Below are 25526 nucleotides of genomic sequence, written 5' to 3' on the forward strand. Positions count from 1 at the left end.
CCTTTCAACCAGACCTTCTTCCGTTTTCCATCTGGATCTTCAATCTCTAAGCTTGACGGCATGGGGTTTGAACAACTAGTTCTTAAGCATTGAGGTTTCTCATATTCTGTGATTGAAACTTTAAACCATCTGTGACTAGGGAGATGTGTCATAAGGTCTGGAAGGCTTTTATTGGTTGGTGTATCATGGCTTTTCCTGGCATTCTTTTAGAATTCCTAGAATTTTACAGTTCTTTCCGGATGGTTTGGATAAGGGCCTATCTGCCAGTTCTCTGAAAGGGCAGATTTCTGTTATTTCAGTTTTGTTTCTTCCTGACATTTATGGTTTTGTTCAGGCACAAATTAAGACACAAATTAAGCCTGTGATCAAGCCAATTTCTCCTGCCTAGATTCTTAACTTGACGTTGAAGGTTTTGCAGGCTCCTCCTTTTGAGCCTATGCATAAATTGGATATTATGCTTCATTCTTGGAAGGTTTTGTTTCTTTTGGCCATCTCTTTTGCTAGAACAGTTTCTGAATTGTATGCTCTTTCTTGTGACCCTCCTTATCTTTCATTAGGATAAGGCAGTCTTAGGACTAAATTTGATTTCTTGCCTAAAGTTGTTTCTTCAGACAATATCAGTCGGGAAATTATTGTCCCTTCTTTGTGTCCTAATCCTAAGAACCCTTCCGAGAGCTTTTTGCGTAATTTGGATGTTGTTTGAGCATTTAAGTATTATATTGAATGCTACTAAGGATTTCAGACAAACTTCTAGTTTGTTTGTTTGTTAACTTTTCTGGTTTTAGGAAAGGACAGAAAGTTTCTGATTTTTCTTTGGCTCTTGGTTGAAACTTTTGATTCATAAGGCTTACTTGGAGAAAGGTCAGCTTCCACCTAAACAGATTACTGCTCATTCTACAAGATCAGTTGTCACTTCTTAGGCTTTCAAGATTGAGGCCTCAGTTTACCAAATTTGCAAGGCAGCTATTTTGCATACTTTTACTAAATTCTACCATTTTTATGTTTTTGCTTCTTCTGAGGCAGCCTTTGGTAGGAAAGTCCTTCAGGTATTTGTCATAGCTTGATTTATTTTTGCCTGTTGATTAAATTTTAAGTGCATTTAAAAAAATATACTTTTTTTGTGTTGATTTATTTCGTAAGCAGATCTTTTTTTTGACGGCTCCTTTTATTTTTGCTCTTATTTCTTTTCCTACCTAATTTTGCTTGGCTATACGTTAGACTGCGGTACCTGTGAAGTGGGAGGGGATTTATAGACCTTTTAGGGATTGGGAATCTTTGCCTTCTCCTAGTCATAGGGAAGAGTAATTTCCAGGAGTAATGGATCAGGAACTCTCACCACCATGAAAGAAATTAATTTATCAGATAAGCATAAATGGGAGGGGGTTTCGTGTGTGATTCAGACAAGAACATCAAAAATTCCAATCATGCGACGAAATCAGTTTTGTTCTCATGGTATTCTTTGAAGAGCATACCTTGATAGGTAGCAAGCATGTGTCTAGGCCACTACAGAAAACACTGCTGCTGTTTTTACAAATCTATAACATTAATGTGTTCTTGCAAAACTACTGTGCTTCAGACACATGCAGGCTCCTGAGCCTGCCTGCCTACCTGATTTTCAACAAAGGATGTCAAGAGATCAATGTAGATTTGATTATGGAAGTAAATTGGAAACTTTATAAAAATTGTACACTCTGAGTCATGAAAGCTTTGGGTTTCATATCTCTTTACTAGTATAGTGACTTTTCAGATTTACCTCCAGTATTTGTAGTTTATTTCTTTCATGTAATTGGCAAGAGTCCATGAGCTAGTGACATATTGGATATACAATCCTACCAGGAGGGGCAAAGTTTCCCAAACCTCAAAATGCCTATAATTACACCCCTCACCACACCCACTATTCAGTTTTACAAACTTTGCCTCCTATGGAGGTGGTGAAGTAAGTTTGTGCTAAGATTTCTACGTTGATATGCGCTTCTCAGCATTGTTGTAGCCCGATTCCTCTGAGTACAGCGAATGTCAGAGGGACATGAAGAGAGTATCGCTTATTGAATACGATTTCCCTAACGGGGGTCTATTTCATAAGTTCTCTGTTATCGGTCGTAGAGATTCATCTCCTACCTCCCTTTTCAGATCGACGATATACTCTCAATTTACCATTACATCTACTAATAACTGTTTTAGTACTGGTTTGGCTATCTGCTATATGTGGATGGGTGTCTTTTGGTAAGTATGTTTTTTATTACTTAAGACACCTCAGCTATGGTTTGGCACTTTATGCATTTATATAAAGTTCTAAATATATGTATTGTACTTATATTTGCTATGAGTCAAGTTCATGAATTTTCTTCTGCAGACTGTCCGTTTCATATTTGGGGAATACAAACATTTTTTTTAAAGAAATGTATTTCTTACCTGGGGTTTAGTCTTTTTTTCAATTGACTACTTCTTGGAAATTGCGGGTGGTATTAGGCCCGCGGGTGCGTCAAATGCTAAACTTTATTGCGTCATTTTTGGCGCTAAAAAATCCGTCTATGACGCAACTTCGTCATTTCCGGTGTCATACTTGACGCCGAGCCCTTTCACACGGTGGGTCATTAGTGACGCGAGTGTGTCATTTCCGGTTATTTTTTGCGCCAAAAAAGTTTAAGTTACGTTGTGCATCATACTTGGCGCCAAACTTTTTCATTATTTCAATACCCCATGAATGTTTGCCTCCTGCTTTTTACTCTATCATAGGGCTATGCTATTTGCATTTTTTCCCATTCCTGAAACTGTCATATAAGGAAATAGATAATTTTGCTTTATATGTTGTTTTTTCTCTTACATTGTGCAAGATGTCTCAATCTGATCCTGTCTCAGAAGTTTCTGCTGGAACATTGCTGCCTGACATCGGTTCTACCAAAGCTAAGTGCATTTGTTGTAAAATTGTAGAAATTATTTCACCGAATGTCATTTGTAATAGTTGTCATGATAAACTTTTACATGCAGATAGTGTATCCATCAGTAATAGTACATTGCCAGTTGCAGTTCCTTCAACTTCTAATGTGCATGATATACCTGTAAATTTTAAAGAATTTGTTTCTGATTCTATCCTGAAGGATTTGTCTGCATTTCCACCTTCTAATAAACGTAAAAGGTCTTTTAAAACTTCTAATTTAGTTGATGAAATTTCAAATGACCAACAACATAATAATTTATCCTCTTCTGATGAGGATCTATCTGATACAGAAGATCCTTCCTCAGACATTGACACTGACAAATCTACTTATTTATTTAAAATAGAGTATATGCGTTCTTTATTAAAAGAAGTGTTAATTACTTTGGATATTGAGGTAACCAGTCCTATTGACGTTCAGTCTAATAAACGTTTAAATGCTGTTTTTAAATCTCCTGTGGTTTCTCCATGGGGTTTTTTTCTATTCCTGAGGCTATTTCTGATATGATTTCTAGGAAATGGAATAAGCCAGGTACTTCTTTTATTCCTTCTTCAAGGTTTAAAAAATTGTATCCTTTACCAGCAAAATCTATAGAGTTTTGGGGAAAAAATCCCCAAAGTTGATGGGGCTATTTCTACTCTTGCTAAACGTACCACTATTCCTATGGAAGATAGTACTTCCTTTAAGGATCCTTTAGATAGGAAGCTTGAATCTTATCTAAGGAAGGCCTATTTATATTCAGGTCATCTTCTCAGACCTGCAATTTCTTTGGCTGATGTTGCAGCTGCATCAACTTTCTGGTTGAAGAATTTAGCGCAACAAGAATTGGATTCTGACATATCTAGCATTATTCGCTTACTGCAACATGCTAATCATTTTATTTGTGATGCCATTTTTGATATTATCAAAATTGATGTTAGATCCATGTCTTTAGCTATATTAGCTAGAAGAGCTTTGTGGCTTAAATCTTGGAATGCTGATATGACATCTAAATCTAGATTACTATCTTTCTTTCCAAGGTAATAATTTATTTGGTTCTCAGTTGGATTCTATTATTTCAACTATCACTGGGGGAAAGGGAGTTTTTCTGCCTCAGGATAAAAAAGCTAAGGGTAAATCTAAGGCTTCTAACCATTTTCGTTCCTTTCGTCAGAATAAGGAACAAAAACTCAATCCTCCCCCCAAGGAATCTGCTTCCAATTGGAAGCCTTCCTCAAATTGTAATACATCCAAGCCATTTAGGAAACCAAAGTCAGCCCCTAAATCCGCATGAAGGTCGGGCCCTCATTCCAGCTCAGCTGGTAGGGGGCAGATTAAGGTTTTTCAAGGATATTTGGATAAAATCTGTCCAAAATCATTGGATTCAGAGCATTGTCTCTCAAGGGTATCGAATAGGATTCAGAGTAAGACCTCCTGTGAGAAGATTTTTTCTCTCACGTATCCCAGTAAATCCAGTAAAAGCTCAGGCTTTCCTGAAGTGTGTTTCAGACCTGGAGTCTTCAGGGGTAATCATGCCAGTTCCTACTCAGGAACAAGGTTTGGGGTTTTATTCAAACCTATTCATTGTACCAAAGAAAGAAAATTTATTCAGACCAGTTCTGGATCTGAAAATTTTGAATCGTTATGTAAGAGTACCAACTTTCAAGATGGTGACTATAAGGACTATTCTGCCTTTTGTTCAGCGATGACATTATATGTCCACAATAGACTTGCAGGATGCATACATTCATATTCCGATTCATCCAGAACACTATCAGTTTCTGAGATTCTCTTTTCTAAACAAGCATTACCAATTTGTTGCTCTTCCATTTGGCCTAGCAGCAGCTCCAAGAATCTTTTCAAAGGTTCTGGGTGACCTACTATCTGTAATCAGAGAACAGGGTATTGCGGTGTTTCTTTATTTGGACGATATCTTGGTACTAGCTCAGTCTTTACGTACTGCAGAATCTCACACGAATCAACTAGTGTTGTTTCTTCGTAAACATGGTTGGAGGATCAATTTACCAAAAAGTTTCTTGATTCCTCAGACAAGGGTCACCTTTTTAGGCTTCCAGATAGATTCAGTGTCCATGACTCCATCTCTAACAGACAAGAGACGTTTAAAATTGGCTGCAGCCTGCTGGCACCTTCAGTCTCAGTCATTCCCTTCAGTGGCTATGTGCATGGAAGTTTTAGGTCTCATGACAGCAGCATCGATCGGACGCGATCCCCTTTGCTCGTTTTCACATGAGACCTCTACAGCTTTGTATGCTGAATCAATGGTGCAGGGATTATACAAAGATATCACAATTAATATCCTTGAATCCCAATGTACGACACTCTCTGACATGGTGGATAGATCACCATTGTTTAGTTCAAGGGGCTTCTTTTGTTCGGCCAACATGGACTGTGATCACAACAGATGCAAGTCTTTCAGGTTGGGGAGCTGTTTGGGGATCTCTGACAGCATAAGGGGTTTGGAAATCTCAAGAGGCGAGATTACCAATAAATATTTTAGAACTCCGTGCAATTCTCAGAGCTCTTCAGTTTTGGCCTCTGCTATAGAGAGAACCGTTCATTTGTTTTCAGACAGACAATATCACAACAGTGGCTTATGTCAATCATCAGGGTGGGACTCACAGTCCCCAAGCTATGAAAGAAGTATCTCGGATACTTGTTTGGGCGGAATCCAGCTCCTGTCTAATCTCTGCGTTGCATATCCCAGGTGTAGACAATTGGGAGGCGGATTATCTCAGCTGCCAGACTTTACATCCAGGGGAGTGGTCTCTCCATCCAGATGTGTTTTTTCAGATTGTTCAGATGTGGGGTCTTCCAGAGATAGATCTGATGGCCTCTCATCTAAACAAGAAACTTCCCAGATACCTGTCCAGGTCCAGGGATGTTCCGGCGGAAGCAATGGATGCGCTGACACTTCCTTGGTGTTATCATCCTGCTTACATTTTCCTGCTTCTAGTTCTCCTTCCAAGAGTGATCTCCAAAATCATCATGGAACAGTCATTTGTGTTGCTGGTGGCTCCAGCATGGCCCCACAGGTTTTGGTATGCGGATCTGGTTTGGATGTCCAGTTGCCCGCCTTGGCCACTTCCGTTACGGCCAGACCTACTATCTCAAGGTCCGTTTTTCCATCAGGATCTCAAATCATTAAATTTGAAGGTATGAAAATTGAACGCTTAGTACTAAGTCATAGAGGTTTCTCTGACTCAGTGATTAATACTATGTTACAAGCTCGTAAATCTGTCTCTAGAAAGATTTATTACAGAGTTTGGAAGACTTACATTTCATGGTGTTCTCATAAATTCTCCTGGCATTCTTTTAGGATTCCTAGAATTTTACAGTTTCTTCAGGATGGTTTGGATAAGGGTTTGTCTGCAAGTTCCTTGAAAGGACAAATCTCCGCTCTTTCTGTTTTATTTCACAGAAAGATTGCTATACTTCCTGATATACACTGTTTTGTACAGGCTTTAGTTCGTATTAAGCCTGTTATTAAATCAATTTCTCCTCCTTGGAGTCTTAATTTGGTTCTGAAGGCTTTACAGGCTCCTCCATTTAAACCTATGCATTCTTTGGACATTAAACTACTTTCTTGGAAAGTGTTGTTTCTTTTGGCCATCTCTTCTGCTAGAAGAGTTTGAGTTATCTGCTCTTTCTTGTGAGTCTCCTTTTCTGATTTTTCATCAGGATAAGGCAGTTTTGCGGACTTCTTTTCAATTTTTACCTAAGGTTGTGAATTCTATCAACATTAGTAGAGAAATTGTTGTCCCTTCCTTGTGTCCTAATCCTAACAATTCTGTGGAGAGATCCTTACATTCTTTGGATGTTGTAAGAGCTTTGAAATATTATGTCGAAGCTACTAAAGATTTCAGGAAGACTTCCAGTCTATTTGTTTTATTTTCTGGTCCTAGGAAAGGTCAGAAGGCTTCTGCTATTTCCTTGGCTTCTTGGTTGAAACTTTTGATTCATCAAGCTTATTTGGAGTCGGGTCAGGCCCGCCTCAGAGAATTACAGCTCATTCTACTAGATCAGTCTCCACTTCGTGGGCTTTTAAGAATGAAGCTTCAGTTGATCAGATTTGCAAAGCGGCAAATTGGTCCTCTTTGCATACATTTACAAAATTCTACCGTTTTGATGTATTTGCTTCTTCGGAAGCAGTTTTTGGTAGAAAAGTTCTTCAGGCAGCTGTTTCAGTTTGATTCTTCTGCTTTTGATTTAAGTTTTTTTCTTTTAAAAATGAAATAAACTTATTTTTTTGGGTTGTGGATTAATTTTTTTCAGCGGAATATGGCTGGTTTTATTTTTATTCCCTCCCTTTCTAGTGACTCTTGAGTGGAGATCCACATCTTGGGTATTGATATCCCATATGTCACTAGCTCATGGACTCTTGCCAATTACATGAAAGAAAACATAATTTATGTAAGAACTTACCTGATAAATTCATTTCTTTCATATTGACAAGAGTCCATGAGGCCCACCCTTTTTATGGTGGTTATGATTTTTTGTATAAAGCACAATTATTTCCAAATTTCCTTTGTTGATGCTTTCTACTCCTTTCTTTATCACCCCACTGCTTGGCTATTCGTTAAACTGAATTGTGGGTGTGGTGAGGGGTGTATTTATAGGCATTTCGAGGTTTGGGAAACTTTGCCCCTCCTGGTAGGATTGTATATCCCATATGTCACTAGCTCATGGACTCTTGCCAACATGAAAGAAATGAATTTATCAGGTAAGTTCTTACATAAATTATGTTTTTTCACTTGATAAAATATAGACTGTTGATTTTCAAACATTTTCTGTACTCTCTTGCTCTTTCCAATTTAATTGCTGTCAGATGCACAGGTCTTGCACTCGGTATCTAGGATCAGGAACAGGTATCTGAAATGCTTCATTTCTGTTTTTTCTTATTTTTTTTGCTATTTTTAGTCAGTGCATGAACTTTCTGCACATTTCTTGTATTTGCACTCCCCATCTTCTTTTTATTTTCCCCTCTACTTTTAGTTTCTTTCCATTAATTTGTATTTTCACTCGCACCTTTTTAAGTTTTCATTCTCTCTGTGTATTTTATTCACTCACTACCTGTATTCTTACTCTTCTTTTACCCATTGCATATTTTACTTTCTCTTGTTCTGTATACCAATGCTTTTTGTCTTCGGTCCTCTTTGACCCTTTACAGTATATCACACACACACACACATATATATATATATATATATAGTATTACGTACTGCTCCCAGGATGCTACCAATACACACATAGCTTTGCATAGGGTGGCCTGGATTCATTAAAGCTTGTTTGGTTTGAAAGCTGCTTCTGCAAGAACCACAAGGTCTAAAAATGTAATTGCAAATTTCCAACAAGATAAAAATGTACTATTGAAAATCCAAGGGTGTTCACTGCAGTTTAACAGGAGGCAAGATAATTACAGCAATTAAATTCAAATGTAATTCCCCATTATATTGCATATAGGAGAATTATTTATTTTATTTTTGAATGTAGAATTCTGATATTTTATTATATTCTATGTATTTCTCAGAGAGCAGATTGCCTGCATGTTAAGAGGCAGTAAACACCTTGAGATTTTAATATAAAACATTTAGTTATGCTCAATTTAGCTTGAAAGTGTTGGCTTTTCCAATTCTCAGAACTGATAAAGGACCCTGTAAAACATCTTTCCCTAATTTGGCTTTAGCAGATAAGAACTGCTAAGCAATGCACATGATACTAACAACATGACCGTGGTTAGATTGGCTCCTCCAAATAAAAAACAATGTCAACAAACAAGATGTTAGTGTGTTTTAAAAATGTTTATACTTGGCTGATATGTTATTTATAACAAGACAACATAGATATTTTGTAATTATAGGTTGTTTAATATTCCTTTAAAGGTACAATCTACTCCATAATGTTTATGGTTTTAAATGATAGATAACACCTTTACTATTCATTCCCCAGCTTTGCACAACCAGCATTGTTATATTAATAAACTTTTTAACCTTCAAAACTCTAAATCTCTGCTTGTTTCTAAGCCCCTGCAGGCCACCTTTATATAAGTGCATTTTATTAGCTTTTCACAGCAAGACAGTGCTAGGTAATGTGTTTCATATAGATAACGCTGTGCTCGCTCCTGTGGCGTACGAATGAGTCAGCACTGATTGGCTAAAATGCAAGTCTGTAAGTCACACTGAGATAAGGGGCAGTCTGCAGAGGCTTAAATACAAGGTAATCACAGAGGTAAAAAGTATATTAATATAACTGTTTTGGTTATGCAAAGCTGGGGAATGGGTAATAAAGGGATTATATATCTTTTTAAACAATAACCATTCTGGAGTAGACTGTCCCTTTAAACCCTATGTTCTGCTGAAAGTAGCTGCTTTCAATTATCTCCTGTTGCTTTCTGTTCAAGACAGTTATCAGCGAACTTGGTTTCAGTCTCTATTTCTATTCTATAGGGCAGGGATGGGGAACCTTGGCACGCCTAATGTTACAGAACTACATTACCCACGATGCTTAGGCACTCTGAAGTCCAGTTGAGCGTCATGGGAAATGTAGTTCTGAAATATCTTGAGGGCCAAGACCAGAGACGTAACTAGAAACCACAGGGCCCAGGTGCAAGAATCTAAGTACTTTATAAAGTGACCACAGTAGTCTGTGACATGGTCCAGCCCCCCGTACTGTATATAGTGGTACTGTATAGACCTACACTGTTTACCACCTGCTCACCCATGCTGTAGTAGCAAGGTCTGTAATTTGCTGGTTCCACAAACACACACACACACATACATAAATACACACAGTCACATACATACATACATACACACATACACACACACACACAAACACCAATGGGTAAAACAGAAACACTAACCCCTGGGGGACCCAGTCACAATTGCGACCTCTGCACCCCCTGTAGTTTTGTCCCTGGCCAAGGCACCCTATCCCTGCTGTAGGGGTTGCCTCTGCACCCAGATTTCATGTAGCTAGGTATAGATTCATATAACTTTGTTTCTTTCATGTAATTAGCAAGAGTCCATGAGCTAGTGACGTATGGGATATACATTCCTACCAGGAGGGGCAAAGTTTCCCAAATCTTAAAATGCCTATAAATACACCCCTCACCACACCCACAAATCAGTTTTACAAACTTTGCCTCCTATGGAGGGGGTGAAGTAAGTTTGTGCTAGATTCTACGTTGATATGCGCTCCGCAGCAGGTTGGAGCCCGGTTTTCCTCTCAGCGTGCAGTGAATGTCAGAGGGATGTGAGGAGAGTATTGCCTATTTGAATGCAATGATCTCCTTCTACGGGGTCTATTTCATAGGTTCTCTGTTATCGGTCGTAGAGATTCATCTCTTACCTCCCTTTTCAGATCGACGATATACTCTTATATATACCATTACCTCTGCTGATTTTCGTTTCAGTACTGGTTTGGCTTTCTACAAACATGTAGATGAGTGTCCTGGGGTAAGTAAATCTTATTTTCTGTGACACTCTAAGCTATGGTTGGGCACTTTTTTATAAAGTTCTAAATATATGTATTCAAACATTTATTTGCCTTGACTCAGGATGTTCAACATTCCTTATTTTCAGACAGTCAGTTTCATATTTGGGATAATGCATTTGAATCAATTATTTTTTTCTTACCTTAAAAAAATTTGACTTTTTCCCTGTGGGCTGTTAGGCTCGCGGGGGCTGAAAATGCTTCATTTTATTACGTCATTCTGGCGCGGACTTTTTTGGCGCAAAAAATCTTATCTGTTTCTGGCGTCATACGTGTCGCCGGAAGTTGCGTCATTTTTTTGACGTTCTTTTGCGCCAAAAATGTCGGCGTTCCGGATGTTGCGTCGTTTTTAGCGCCAAAAGCATTTAGCCGCCAAATAATGTGGGCGTCTTATTTTGGCGCTAAAAAATATGGGCGTCGCTTTTGTCTCCACATTATTTAAGTCTCATTTTTCATTGCTTCTGGTTGCTAGAAGCTTGTTCCTTGGCATTTTTTCCCATTCCTGAAACTGTCATTTAAGGAATTTGATCAATTTTGCTTTTTATGTTGTTTTTTCTCTTACATATTGCAAGATGTCTCACGTTGCATCTGAGTCAGAAGATACTTCAGGAAAATCGCTGTCTGGTGCTGGAACTACCAAAGCTAAGTGTATCTGCTGTAAACTTTTGGTAGCTGTTCCTCCAGCTGTTGTTTGTACTAATTGTCATGACAAACTCGTTAATGCAGATAATATTTCCTTTAGTAATGTACCATTACCTGTTGCAGTTCCATCAACATCTAATGTTCAGAGTGTTCCTGATAACATAAGAGATTTTGTTTCTGAATCCATCAAGAAGGCTATGTCTGTTATTCCTCCTTCTAGTAAACATAAAAAATCTTTTAAAACTTCTCTTTATACAGATGAATTTTTAAATGAACATCATCATTCTGATTCTAATGACTCTTCTAGTTCAGAGGATTCTGTCTCAGAGGTTGATGCTGATAAATCTTCATATTTATTTAAAATGAAATTTATTCGTTCTTTACTTAAAGAAGTACTAATTGCTTTAGAAATTGAGGATTCTGGTCCTCTTGATACTAAATCTAAACGTTTAGATAAGGTCTTTAAATCTCCTGTGGTTATTCCAGAAGTTTTTCCTGTTCCTGGTGCTATTTCTGAAGTAATTTCCAGAGAATGGAATAATTTGGGTAATTCATTTACTCCTTCTAAACGTTTTAAGCAATTATATCCTGTGCCGTCTGATAGATTAGAATTTTGGGACAAAATCCCTAAAGTTGATGGGGCTATTTCTACCCTTGCTAAACGTACTACTATTCCTACGTCAGATGGTACTTCGTTTAAGGATCCTTTAGATAGGAAAATTGAATCCTTTCTAAGAAAAGCTTATCTGTGTTCAGGTAATCTTCTTAGACCTGCTATATCATTGGCTGATGTTGCTGCAGCTTCAACTTTTTGGTTGGAAACTTTAGCGCAACAAGTAACAGATCATGATTCTCATAATATTATTATTCTTCTGCAACATGCTAATAATTTTATCTGTGATGCCATTTTTGATATTATCAGAGTTGATGTCAGGTTTATGTCTCTAGCTATTTTAGCTAGAAGAGCTTTATGGCTTAAAACTTGGAATGCTGATATGTCTTCTAAATCGACTCTACTTTCCATTTCTTTCCAGGGTAACAAATTATTTGGTTCTCAGTTGGATTCTATTATCTCAACTGTTACTGGTGGGAAAGGAACTTTTTTACCACAGGATAAAAGATCTAAGGGTAAAAACAGGGTTAATAATCGTTTTCGTTCCTTTCGTTTCAACAAAGAACAAAAGCCTGATCCTTCTTCCTCAGGAGCAGTTTCAGTTTGGAAACCATCTCCAGTCTGGAATAAATCCAAGCCTTCTAGAAAAGCAAAGCCAGCTTCTAAGTCCACATGAAGGTGCGGCCCTCATTCCAGCTCAGCTGGTAGGGGGCAGGTTACGTTTTTTCAAAGAAATTTGGATCAATTCTGTTCACAATCTTTGGATTCAGAACATCGTTTCAGAAGGGTACAGAATTGGTTTCAAGATAAGACCTCCTGCAAAGAGATTTTTTCTTTCCCATGTCCCAGTAAACCCAGCGAAAGCTCAAGCATTTCTGAAATGTGTTTCAGATCTAGAGTTGGCTGGAGTAATTATGCCAGTTCCAGTTCTGGAACAGGGGCTGGGGTTTTATTCGAATCTCTTCATTGTACCAAAGAAGGAGAATTCCTTCAGACCAGTTCTGGATCTAAAAATATTGAATCGTTATGTAAGGATACCAACATTCAAAATGGTAACTGTAAGGACTATCTTGCCTTTTGTTCAGCAAGGGCATTATATGTCCACGATAGATTTACAGGATGCATATCTGCATATTCCGATTCATCCAGATCACTATCAGTTCCTGAGATTCTCTTTCCTGGACAAGCATTACCAGTTTGTGGCTCTGCTGTTTGGCCTAGCTACAGCCCCAAGAATTTTTTCAAAGGTTCTCGGTGCCCTTCTGTCTGTAATCAGAGAACAGGGTATTGTGGTATTTCCTTATTTTGACGATATCTTGGTACTTGCTCAGTCTTTACATTTTGCATAATCTCATATGAATCGACTTGTGTTGTTTCTTCAAGATCATGGTTGGAGGATCAATTTACTAAAAAGTTAATTGATTCCTCAGACAAGGGTAACCTTTTTGGGTTTCCAAATAGATTCAGTGTCCATGACTCTGTCTTTGACAGAAAAGAGACGTCTAAAATTGATTTCAGCTTGTCGAAACCTTCAGTCACAATCATTCCCTTCGGTAGCCTTATGCATGGAAATTCTAGGTCTTATGACTGCTGCATCGGACGCGATCCCCTTTGCTCGTTTTCACATGCGGCCTCTTCAGCTCTGTATGCTGAATCAATGGTGCAGGGATTACACAAAGATATCTCAATTAATATCTTTAAAACCGATTGTACGACACTCTCTGACGTGGTGGACAGATCACCATCGTTTAATTCAGGGGGCTTCTTTTGTTCTTCCGACCTGGACTGTAATTTCAACAGATGCAAGTCTTACAGGTTGGGGAGCTGTGTGGGGGTCTCTGACGGCACAAGGAGTTTGGGAATCTCAGGAGGTGAGATTACCAATCAATATTTTGGAACTCCGTGCAATTTTCAGAGCTCTTCAGTCTTGGCCTCTTCTGAAGAGAGAATCGTTCATTTGTTTTCAGACAGACAATGTCACAACTGTGGCATACATCAATCATCAAGGAGGGACTCACAGTCCTCTGGCTATGAAAGAAGTATCTCGAATTCTGGTTTGGGCAGAATCCAGCTCCTGTCTAATCTCTGCGGTTCATATTCCAGGAATAGACAATTGGGAAGCGGATTATCTCAGTCGCCAAACGTTGCATCCGGGCGAATGGTCTCTTCACCCAGAGGTATTTCTTCAGATTGTTCAAATGTGGGAACTTCCAGAAATAGATCTGATGGCTTCTCATCTAAACAAGAAACTTCCCAGGTATCTGTCCAGATCCCGGGATCGTCAGGCGGAGGCAGTGGATGCATTATCACTTCCTTGGAAGTATCATCCTGCCTATATCTTTCCGCCTCTAGTTCTTCTTCCAAGAGTAATCTCCAAGATTCTGAAGGAATGCTCGTTTGTTCTGCTGGTAGCTCCGGCATGGCCTCACAGGTTTTGGTATGCGGATCTTGTCCGGATGGCCTCTTGTCAACCGTGGACTCTTCCGTTAAGACCAGACCTTCTGTCGCAAGGTCCTTTTTTCCATCAGGATCTCAAATCCTTAAATTTAAAGGTATGGAGATTGAACGCTTGATTCTTGGTCAAAGAGGTTTCTCTGACTCTGTGATTAATACTATGTTACAGGCTCGTAAATCTGTATCTAGAGAGATATATTATAGAGTCTGGAAGACTTATATTTCTTGGTGTCTTTCTCATTATTTTTCCTGGCATTCTTTTAGAATTCCGAGAATTTTACAGTTTCTTCAGGATGGTTTAGATAAAGGTTTGTCCGCAAGTTCCTTGAAAGGTCAAATCTCTGCTCTTTCTGTTCTTTTTCACAGAAAGATTGCTAATCTTCCTGATATTCATTGTTTTGTACAAGCCTTGGTTCGTATAAAACCTGTCATTAAGTCAATTTCTCCTCCTTGGAGTTTGAATTTGGTTCTGGGGGCTCTTCAAGCTCCTCCGTTTGAACCTATGCATTCTTTGGACATTAAATTACTTTCTTGGAAAGTTTTGTTCCTTTTGGCCATCTCTTCTGCCAGAAGAGTCTCTGAATTATCTGCTCTTTCTTGTGAGTCTCCTTTTCTGATTTTTCATCAGGATAAGGCGGTGTTGCGAACTTCTTTTGAATTTTTGCCTAAGGTTGTGAATTCCAACAACATTAGTAGAGAAATTGTGGTTCCTTCATTATGTCCTAATCCTAAGAATTCGAAGGAGAAATCGTTGCATTCTTTGGATGTTGTTAGAGCTTTGAAATATTATGTTGAAGCTACTAAGTCTTTCCGAAAGACTTCTAGTCTATTTGTTATCTTTTCCGGTTCTAGAAAAGGCCAGAAAGCTTCTGCCATTTCTTTGGCATCTTGGTTGAAATCTTTAATTCATCATGCTTATGTCGAGTCGGGTAAAACTCCGCCTCAAAGGATTACAGCTCATTCTACTAGGTCAGTTTCTACTTCCTGGGCGTTTAGGAATGAAGCTTCGGTTGATCAGATTTGCAAAGCAGCAACTTGGTCTTCTTTGCATACTTTTACTAAATTCTACCATTTTGATGTGTTTTCTTCTTCTGAAGCAGTTTTTGGTAGAAAAGTACTTAAGGCAGCGGTTTCAGTTTGAATCTTCTGCTCTTTTTTTCAATAAACTTTATTTTGGGTGTGGATTATTTTCTGCAGGAATTGGCTGTCTTTATTTTATCCCTCCCTCTCTAGTGACTCTTGCGTGGAAAGATCCACATCTTGGGTAGTCATTATCCCATACGTCACTAGCTCATGGACTCTTGCTAATTACATGAAAGAAAACATAATTTATGTAAGAACTTACCTGATAAATTCATTTCTTTCATATTAGCAAGAGTCCATGAGGCCCACCCTTTTTGTGGTGGTTATGATTTTTTGTATAAAGCACAATTATTCCAATTCCTTATTTTTTTATGCTTTCGCACTTTTTTCTTATCACCCCACTTCTTGGCTATTCGTTAAACTGATTTGTGGGTGTGGTGAGGGGTGTATTTATAGGCATTTTAAGGTTTGGGAAACTTTGCCCCTCCTGGTAGGAATGTATATCCCATACGTCACTAGCTCATGGACTCTTGCTAATATGAAAGAAATGAATTTATCAGGTAAGTTCTTACATAAATTATGTTATTTAATACAGCTACATGCCATAATACATTTTGTACTTGGATGCTGTTGTGCATGGAGTATTTTATGCACATCCATAAGTATAATAGAATGCTGCTTTAAAGGGACATGATACCATATGCTAAATTACATGAAAGTGATGCAGTATAACTGTAAAAAGCTGACAAGAAGTATCACATGGACATCTCTGTGTAAAAAAGGAATATATTTTACTTCAAACTTTCTTTAGCTCACAAGAGTAAGTGCTCTGTGAACAGATATCCTTCAGCTACTGCCCAGCTGCAAGTTAAAAAAACAAAACAACAAAAAAAAACAGCCAATCAGTATCAACTGTGCTGGGGTCACACTTTGCTTTACTTTGATCTCATGAGATTTCACTGAAATCTCACAAGATTTCATAGTAAAGGTTATTAAACTGAGTAGGGAAATAACAACATGACTTTGTCTGCACATGGCAGATACACACTCCTTTGTAAGTCCTTGGACTTGCATTCTGATTGGCTTTGTAAATTCCCTCTACAATGTGATTTGGCTACTGAGGAAATATTGAGGTAAAATCTTTCTTTTTTACATATAGAAGTTCAGGTGATATTTTCAGCTTTTTACAGTTATGCTGCATCAATTTCAAGTGCTTCAACATTAGTGTATCATGTCCCTTTTAATATATAAAAATGTAATAATATTGACACAAGCCAAGATACAGTGGCGCCTTGGGTGGTATTTTGCAGTTGACATGAGTTGAAGTGCTTAGATAAGTAAACTACAACGCACAAGAGTAATCTTAAATTTGTGGCATGCTTGTTACATTTGTGCATGTAAAGCAAAGTTCCCCTGCATACAGCATAGTTAAAAGCTTGCAGTGTAGATAATGTGTAGAGTGTAGCATTTACAAATACTTTTTTTCTTTTTAAAGGCCAATATCAAAGATTTGTCCCAAATACTGAAGAAAATGCCTCAGTATCAAAAGGAATTAAATAAGGTAAATATTGTGCATGTTTGTTATACTGCATGTTATGGTGATCATTTCTTGACAGTTGTGATAAAAAAACATTTATTGACAGCAACTTAAAGAAGCAGCCCAAATCAAATGTTGTAGGCCTTCCTTGTATATATTTTGTTCTCTTCCAGAACACACGCTTATTGTACTTATGGCTTTCTCTTCCCTCCTTTACTCATCTATTTCTCCCCTCTCTTGCAGTATTCTACACACCTTCACCTGGCAGAGGATTGCATGAAACGGTTCAAAGGAACTGTAGAGAAACTGTGTGCTGTTGAGCAGGTAAAGGGTTTTCTAACTCAGGATTGACCATCCTGAGGGCCATAGCATAGCTTCTCAGTACTATTTACTTCCTTACGTCCCTGCATGTCTTCAGATTGTATACTGTTTTTCTATGCATCTGTGTGACATAAAATAGAAGCATTACTGTTTTAGTTTTCTGGACTCTTTCTCTGATGTTTTTGTTTTATGGTTATGTTGTCTCAAACCCCAGCATTATTATTAGCTCTATATTTATATCTGTGCTTCAGTTTACAAAATGTGTTTTTATTTATAGACAGACTCACTACAAAGCTCAACTGATTACTACTTGGAAAGCAAGAATGTAAGCTTAGGGGCCAGCCCATTTTTGGTTCAGAACTTGGGTAGCGCTTGCTGATTGATGGCTAAATATAGCCACCAATCAGCAAGCGCTACCCAGGGTGCTGAACCAAAAATGGGCCGGCTCCTTAGCTTAGAGTCCTACTTTTGAAGAAAAATAATAGGAGTAAATTAGAAAGTTGCTTAAAATTGCATGCTCTGTCTGAATCATGAACGAAAAAAAATGGGTTTAGTATCCCTTTAATGTCAATGTCAAGTTTTATCTCATGGTCAAATTTTATTTTTGTTTTTAATAACTATATGTACAATAATATTGTTAATAAAAGGGGCATGAAACCCAAAATAAGTGTATTCTACTTGTAAACTCAATAAAAAGGTTCAGTTAAGAATGTTAGATTTTTACCTAAATAGATTAAGTAAATCAATAAGAATCAAGAAACTTAGTCAATATCATAAATAAATATACGCCAATGACGTGTTTATTATATACATTATTAGTTTGAATTAGTTATAGGAAGACCAATAGGAATATGGGAGGGGCGTTAATAATCTTATCTTTTTGTAAGATTGTGATTCAACAAGATCATCACATGTGGGATTACACTACAGTCCACTAAGTGGAGACAAAAACATGCCAGAGCTTTAATCCCTCTCACTTTACAAGAATCCCTCATTCAAATTTTTGCCACCAAGATGAAATGAGGTTGATCTACACATCGTTTATATGGGCTTTCTAAACAATTGAAGACACATTTCCTCCCTTTGAGTGCCTCCTGGACTTGAGGGAAAAACAGATCATCAGCCAGGCAGTGAGAATCTACTCCACGTGTGGAGATATCACAGCCCTCTCAGGTGAAATGCAGATTTGCCAATCAACTGGTTTACAGTGTGGGCCTGTCTACTAGATGCTGTTTCCTGCAGCTGTAGTAAGCAGAGGAAGGTGCTGACATTACACCATCCACAGCCCATCAGATCTTAGCATGAACACGTAAACATGATTCATATAGCTTGGGGACAAATACACATTATACAGCTTTAACGATCTCATGTAACACCAAAAAATTTAACACAGCCCCTATCATTTTACCTGTGCTAAAAATTAACATTTCTACACTGCATAATGGCAGGAACCACACAGTGCAGTAAGGGTTAACTTTTTGGCATGCTTTTAGAGCACCTTCCATCTTCTTCAATTTCTATTCCACAGCACAGTAGCCGACTTTCAAGTGCCAGAAACCACCTTCCCTGTATCCTTGGAGGGTATGAGACTGTTCTTTTACATCACATAGTTTACCACATTTAATATTTGAGTTATTTCTGAGCTGTACCTGTTGTTAACCACACTAATTTAGTGCATTATTTACCTTGATTTTGTTACAATATTTTTTGGGGAACTTGTGTGTATTGACCGTCATTTCCCCCTCACATATTGTGCCATTACAATGTCACACTACTTGGTAACAGGCATTTCCCTCACCAATGCTCACACTATTAAGTAACCTGTCTAGAGTCTCTGCACTAAAGAAGGATGCATTGGATTCAGGTGATTTCTCTTATGAGCATGGATTTTTATGAGACTCGGAACCCCCTGAAGTTGTGGGGGAAGATGTGTTCTTTAATTTCGGGCTAGAGCATATTCATGCCTTACGGGAAATGTTAAAAAGGCTTTGGAGGTGGATGATTCTTCCTCTCCTGACAAGCTAGCCACTAAGAGGATTGTGGATCTTTGTGCTTACTCCTAAACCATTCTCTTCCTTCCCTGTACCACCATTTCTTTAGAGGAATGTACTTCTTTTAAAGACCCCAGTTGGTTTCCAAAGGTGGTATTTTCAGCTGGCGGGGGTTCCTGTTTCGCCCAGCTGTAAGTATAGTTTACATAGTTGCAGCTATTTCAGTCTGAAGTGATAACATTTCTGAGCTAGTATCTGGAAAATAATTCTTGGAAGAGATCCTGGATTGCTTGAAACTCCTTAAGACCACAAATAGTTTTATCTGTGATGCAGCATTAGAGAAGATACACATCAATGCTTAGAGTGCTGGTATAGCTGTGCTTGCCAGATGAGCGTTATGACTTCAATCTTGGTCTGCAGATGTGGTTTCAAAAAGCAGACTGTTATCACTTCCCTTTTAAGGGTACAATTCTGTTTGGTGCAGCTTTAGCATCTATGGCAGACTCTTTTGTGTTTGAGATAATATCTTAAGTGTACTGAATCGGATTTCAAACCAGACCTCTAATGGGATTTCTCCTGTCTAAAGTTCCTGGAGGTTCTTTAAAGGGCAAAGCCTTCCTTGCTTGTGTAGTGGATTTGGAGCTCACTGCATGGAAGTTGTTATCCTTATGTTGGCTGTTTCAGATGCAGTTCCCTTTGTCAGATTTAATCTCAGACCTCTACAGTCAGTGGAATGGAGAATATGAAGTCTCAGCAGATCATACTAAATCAGAATACAACACATTCCTTGATGTGGTACAGTCTGGGGATTTCTTGAGTGCACAGGGAGCTTGGTTGCCATTCAATATCCTGGGAACTCAATGCAATCTTCAAAGATAGCCCAGCCTCAGGCAGTTCTGCTTCATTGAATTTCATTCATATAATGCCACAGCAATAGCTTACATAAATAATCAATGGGGAACTTGGCATTTTCTGTCAATAAAATAGGTTTCTGTATCAACCCCTCAAGAAAAGGCTACACGTATAGCACTCTTAGCTTCTGGATTTACCTAGAGGCAGTTGGCAAATAGGCCAAATACAATAAACATATGTTCAAGCATAACATACCACACAACTGGATACATTTCCATCTCAGACTATCAAATTAAGTGCTAGCGAGATTGGATACGATTGTCCTATCTTATTACATAACCTTTTGCTCAATTTCTTATTTTTCATATTGAGTTTTAGAACGTGGTGGCTGGGTAAATACAGTAACCGCATAACAATAATGCCTGCATTGATACAAATATATCTCAAAGGCAATATTATTTTAATAACAGGAATTTTGGCAATAGATCTTCAGTTGTTTTTTAATCTGTTCTCACATTGGGCCCCTTATTTTAATTATATACGAATAAAAGTTTTATATTTTATCCATACTTATCATCTCTCCAAATTAGAGTCCAGGCTAAGAGTGCTATATGTGCAGCCTTTTCTTGAGGGCTTTTCCCTCACCAGAATGTAATGTTTGAATACTGCACAGCACCACTTCCCTTTCCAGAATATATACTGAGACTGAAATCAGATAGTCTCTAAACTATTGAAATATTAGGGAAGCTAGCCGTTGTGGTGCCACTGTACTTTGGTTGTGTACGAGAATGTCATTAGTGTCTGATTTCGGCCATTCACATTCTGGGAGTGAACACGTGGGAGGTGAACTTTCTTAGTTGCCAGCATTTTCACCTGGGAGAGAGGTTTGCATCAGGAGGTGTTAAAGATAAGACATTGAGGTTTGCTAGAGATGGACCTCGTGGCCCTCTCACCTGAATCACTAGCATCCCTGGTACTGTGCCTGTTCTTGTTAATGTACATCTTTCTGTTGTTTGTATTTCTATACTGGGTGATAGCCAGAATCCAGCAAGAATGAGCTTCAATAATTCTGATTCCTCTAGCTTTGCCTTGCAGTACTTGGCACATGCACCTAATTCATATATCTTCTTGCCCACCATGGAAGCTTCCTTTCTTAATCAGGATCTGAGAACTCTGTCTTTGATGGTCTTGCAACCTAATTCTGTCCAACAGATGTTTTTCAGATAAGGTTATTGATATCTTAATTCAAGCTAGATAGCCTGTATTTACAACAAGGTATGGAAAACCTTTTTTTGTCCTGGTGTGCTGAAAAAAGATGCTGTTGGAATTCCTTCCAAATTCCTAGAGTTCTTGAGTTTGTACAGGATGATTTGGAGTTCTCTTAAAGGTCAGATTTTGTCTGTTCTGTATCACAAGAAAATGGACCAAATTGCTGATGTTCAGACCTTTGTTCAAGTCTTGATTAGAGTTAAAGTATTGGTAAATGATATGCGTATTCAACTTATATGAGTGATGTTGAAGTAAATCACTCTTTTTTTTTTTTTTTTTTTTTTTTATTATGACATTACAGGTTGTATAATTCTAAAAGTTGTATTTCTTTATGTGCTACGTACTCCTCCCCCTTGTGTCGTTTCTGTATTATAGTGTCATATAGAGCAGTCCCATCCGCTCTATATTTCTCTATGCGCGAAATGAAGAGGAAGTAGTTTCACACGTGTATAGATCGATAATTTGTCTTTGGGACTCCTTCTGCGTGTCATTGAATTCTTGACATGTCTGTTTTTGACGTTACTTCAAGCCCCTCCATTTGAACCAATGCATGGTTTGGACCTTCAGCTTTTTTCTTTAGCCATTTTTTTCAGCCCAAAGGGTTTATGAAATGTCTGTCTTTAGCCTCTTGGCTTAAAGCTGTAATTTGTAAGGCATACTAAATTGTTGGAATACCTTCCCATGAGCACATTACTGCTCATTCTACTAGAAGCAGAATTTATGCTTACCTGATTAATTTCTTTCATGATGGTGAGAGTCCACAAGCCCATCCTTTATTATTATCAGTTATTTTATAGAGCACCAACAGATTACACATCACTAGTTGATCTGAACACTTGGTGGTAGGACTTGTTTTGCACTTCATTTGTCCTATTCATACTTTTCTGCTTTTCTAGTTTTTCCTCCTCTACTTGACTATATGTATGATTGAGGGATTTTGGAGAGTGGGAAGGATTAAAGCTCTGGTATATTATCTGTATTATCTTGTATCTAATCCTCTGCAAACTGCCCCCTTATTTCAGTTCTTTTGACATATTTACATTTTAGCCAATCAGTGCTGGTCCTAGGAACTCCACGTGTGTGAGCTCAATGTTATCTATATGACACACATGACCTAATATCCTCTAGTGGTGAAAAACTGTCAAAAACCCTGAGTAAAGAGGCGGCCTTCAAGGGCTTAGAAATTAGCATATGAACCTCCTAGGTTTAGCTTTCAACTAAGAATACCAAGAGATAAACGTAAATTGGAAAGTTGTTTAAAATTACATGGCCTATTTGAACCATGAAAGATTATTTTGGACTAGACTGTCCCTTTAAAGGTATATCAGACATCTGACTAACAAGTATCTGCAACTCAACTTCTCATATTCCAGTGAACAGTATCAATTGTTACTGAACAAAATTAATGAAGGTGTCCTCTAAACCCTATTTATTCTCAGTGGTGTGCTATTAGCATTTTTAGGGCTAGATCACGAGTGGCGCGCTAACTGTTGCTCTGTTTAACAAGACAAAAAAGTTTCACAAAGCACATCAAAAATACATTGTACAGTTACACTCATAATAACACTGACTAATAATAAAAAAACAGCATTAAAAAGTTATAAGGGCTCAAAGAAATGAGGTCTCAGGGCTTTAACATAGAGATACATAAATATTCATCTCTAAATATGTATACATATATAGACATAAATAAATAAAAAAGTGAATTGGAGCCCTTTGCAGTCAAGTAGCTGAAAACATGAAAAACATATTTATGCAATATTCTTATTTAATAAGGTGTTATACTGTGTATGTACTGTAAATATTTCACATTCCGGACTTCCGGTGGGCGGTATTACTGGATGGCAGCAAGTAACAGGAGCTCCACACCTGAAAGTTTCAAAAGTTACTTTTATCTGCTATACAGCGGCCATCCAGTTACCCACGTTGTGTGTCTTGCTGGGAGACTCTGCTCAGGTCATCGTCAGCCGACTCTTTGTTTGTGAAGGGAATACCATCTGCCCTAGCCCCCGGTCGTAGTACCCGCAACTCGGGATTCCATGTGGATCGCCATTTTGGCGTAGTAAATCAATTACTGGACATACCTTTGAAGCCTGTCACGAAACTGGGCTGTAGACGGAACAGAATGGCCTCAGTGATTGACGATCTGAAGGCTGTGTTTATGCCTCGCCTGGATCACCTCATAGAGTCCTGCTTGTCTCTGCGTGAACTGCTTCGGTCCGGCCAGAGACATCCTGAGACGCCAGAACTTGCTTCTAACTCTGGTCCCGGCGATCGGCTGTTGTCACTGCGGGTTCTCTCCTGGGATACCAAGCCGTTAGATTCTGTGCAGCCTGACTTGTGCTGTGATGCTGCACCACCTCGCGACCCCACTACATTTCTCATGCTAGATCACAGAACCCCCCATGAACTACAACCATCGCAATCATACAACATGGCGGTGCAGCTTGGTATGTCTGCTCAGTGTCTCTCGCTCTTCACACGGCCAGGGCTGTGGCACAATACACAGCATGTTTACAGGAAAAAAGCGGACTCTGTTTTGATTCCTACAAGTCTAGATCAGGCTGACAAGTGGCTTAACGCCAGGAAGCCACGACCTGGGCGATTTACATTATTCTCTATGCAGCAGCTTGGGGGGGATACCCCTTGCCTGATGGTTCAGATTTCTTTTCTATTAACCCCTGCACAATATGGTGAGCGTAAGGGAATTGGCTAGACTGTGGGTGAACCTTCATGTGCAGCGGATAGCCTGCAGGGATAAGAAGCCACAGATATAAAAGGGTCACACTTTATTACGGGTGCTTCTATGCACAAGGTTGCCTTCGTGTAGAAGAGACTGTCAGTGTAAATAATATGCATCAGTATAACGCTCTGAATAGTATTGGATAAAGTTATACTTCAATGACCTGAATGATGTTGTTCTTATAGTTTTGTTATCTCTTTCCTGTTTTTTGTTGAGAAGTTTGTATTTGTTTGTCACCTATGCATCACAGTATTTTAACCTTGCTCTTGTAAGCTCTGCATATACCTCATTACCTTCCCTCATTGCCATATGTGAATTATGATCTAGACTAATACTTTATAATTTATCTGAGAATTGTATTTGTCATAGTGGGCACTGGCTAGATTAATTTTGCAGCACTAATTTCGTTGTACATCTCTAACCTTGCTGAATGTTTTCCCTCTGGGTAGTGTTTGTTTGACTCGCACTATTAGCTTAGGTCTCCCAATCATCTTACATGACTAGGTTGCTTTAGGAAAAATGCCCATCACCTTATTTCTCCATCATACACATGGTTAATTGGCTATCCTAACACCTTTATCAACATAGATCTGGATAGCGGGCACCCCTCCTGCGGGTTTGTTACATGTAATGCTCTGGTATGATCTGCTTCACATATCACGTTGTAATACTTTGTTCTCCTTAGCCTGCTATGTCTATCGGTCCACCCCAAGGATGACAATTATCTGGGACTTGCAAATATAAACTGCAACATTTCATGTGACGTGATGCCTAGGCTCTCGAGAAGACCTCGCGTGCACCAACCATATAAAAACCTAGAGTTAATCTTTAGCATAAAACGTATATAATACCTATTCTGAATATGCACGGGGTGCGCTAATAATTACTTTGTTTTGTTTCTTGTTTAGTTTGTAGGTTTAGGTTTTTTTTTTTTTTTTTAATTTTTATTGAGGTTTGAATAAAAGGCATACAAACAATCTATGACATTTGAGAAGTATACATAAAATATGCTGCAAAACATGAGTATAACAGTTTATGGTCAATTAAATAGACATATCTCTGGTTAGTATGGAATCATCTATCAACGGCCAAATATATATACAAAAAAGAAAAAGACAAGCATGTTCTCAGTCCAATCGCAAGAGAAATTTACTAATAAGGCCTATGGAAACAACACCTCATTTTAAAGGGTAAAGGGGGGTATATCCATTACATGAGCACATTGAAATTAAAGTAAGGGTATCGTATTGGATCTGTGTCCCTAAGCCTAACCAGTAGGCTATATGAGGGGGGGGGGGGGGTATTTATGGCCACATCAAAGACATCTATGAATGTTTGACATCCAAACTATAGGAAAAGTGTAGCTGGCATAGCATAAGGGTAACTAAAACTGTAAAGAGTATGAGCTACCTCCCAACTCAAGCATAAAATATTGTAATACCTATGCTAAGTAAACACGTATCCTAATAGCCTTAAGATGATATAGGAGCTTTGTGGATATTGGCTGGCGCCATAAAGAGTATCAACTAGTATTCTGGGAAATATTAAGCTAGGGCATTTGACTAAGTAATGAACATGTGTGAAACTCAGTAGA

The 25526-nt window shown here is 38.4% G+C and overlaps 1 protein-coding gene across 1 annotated transcript in view; it reads left to right on the forward strand.

Annotated features, from left to right (window-relative positions):
- Positions 1-25526, forward strand: part of STXBP2 (syntaxin binding protein 2) — a 265170-nt gene that overhangs the window by 138008 nt on the left and 101636 nt on the right. The window contains exons 12-13 of the mRNA XM_053718090.1: positions 16715-16780; positions 17000-17080. Coding sequence (XP_053574065.1) covers positions 16715-16780; positions 17000-17080 — 147 coding nt within the window. The remainder of the gene's footprint in view (positions 1-16714; positions 16781-16999; positions 17081-25526) is intronic.

The sequence above is a fragment of the Bombina bombina genome, chromosome 6 (assembly GCF_027579735.1).
Source record: "Bombina bombina isolate aBomBom1 chromosome 6, aBomBom1.pri, whole genome shotgun sequence".
Lineage (NCBI taxonomy): Eukaryota > Metazoa > Chordata > Amphibia > Anura > Bombinatoridae > Bombina > Bombina bombina.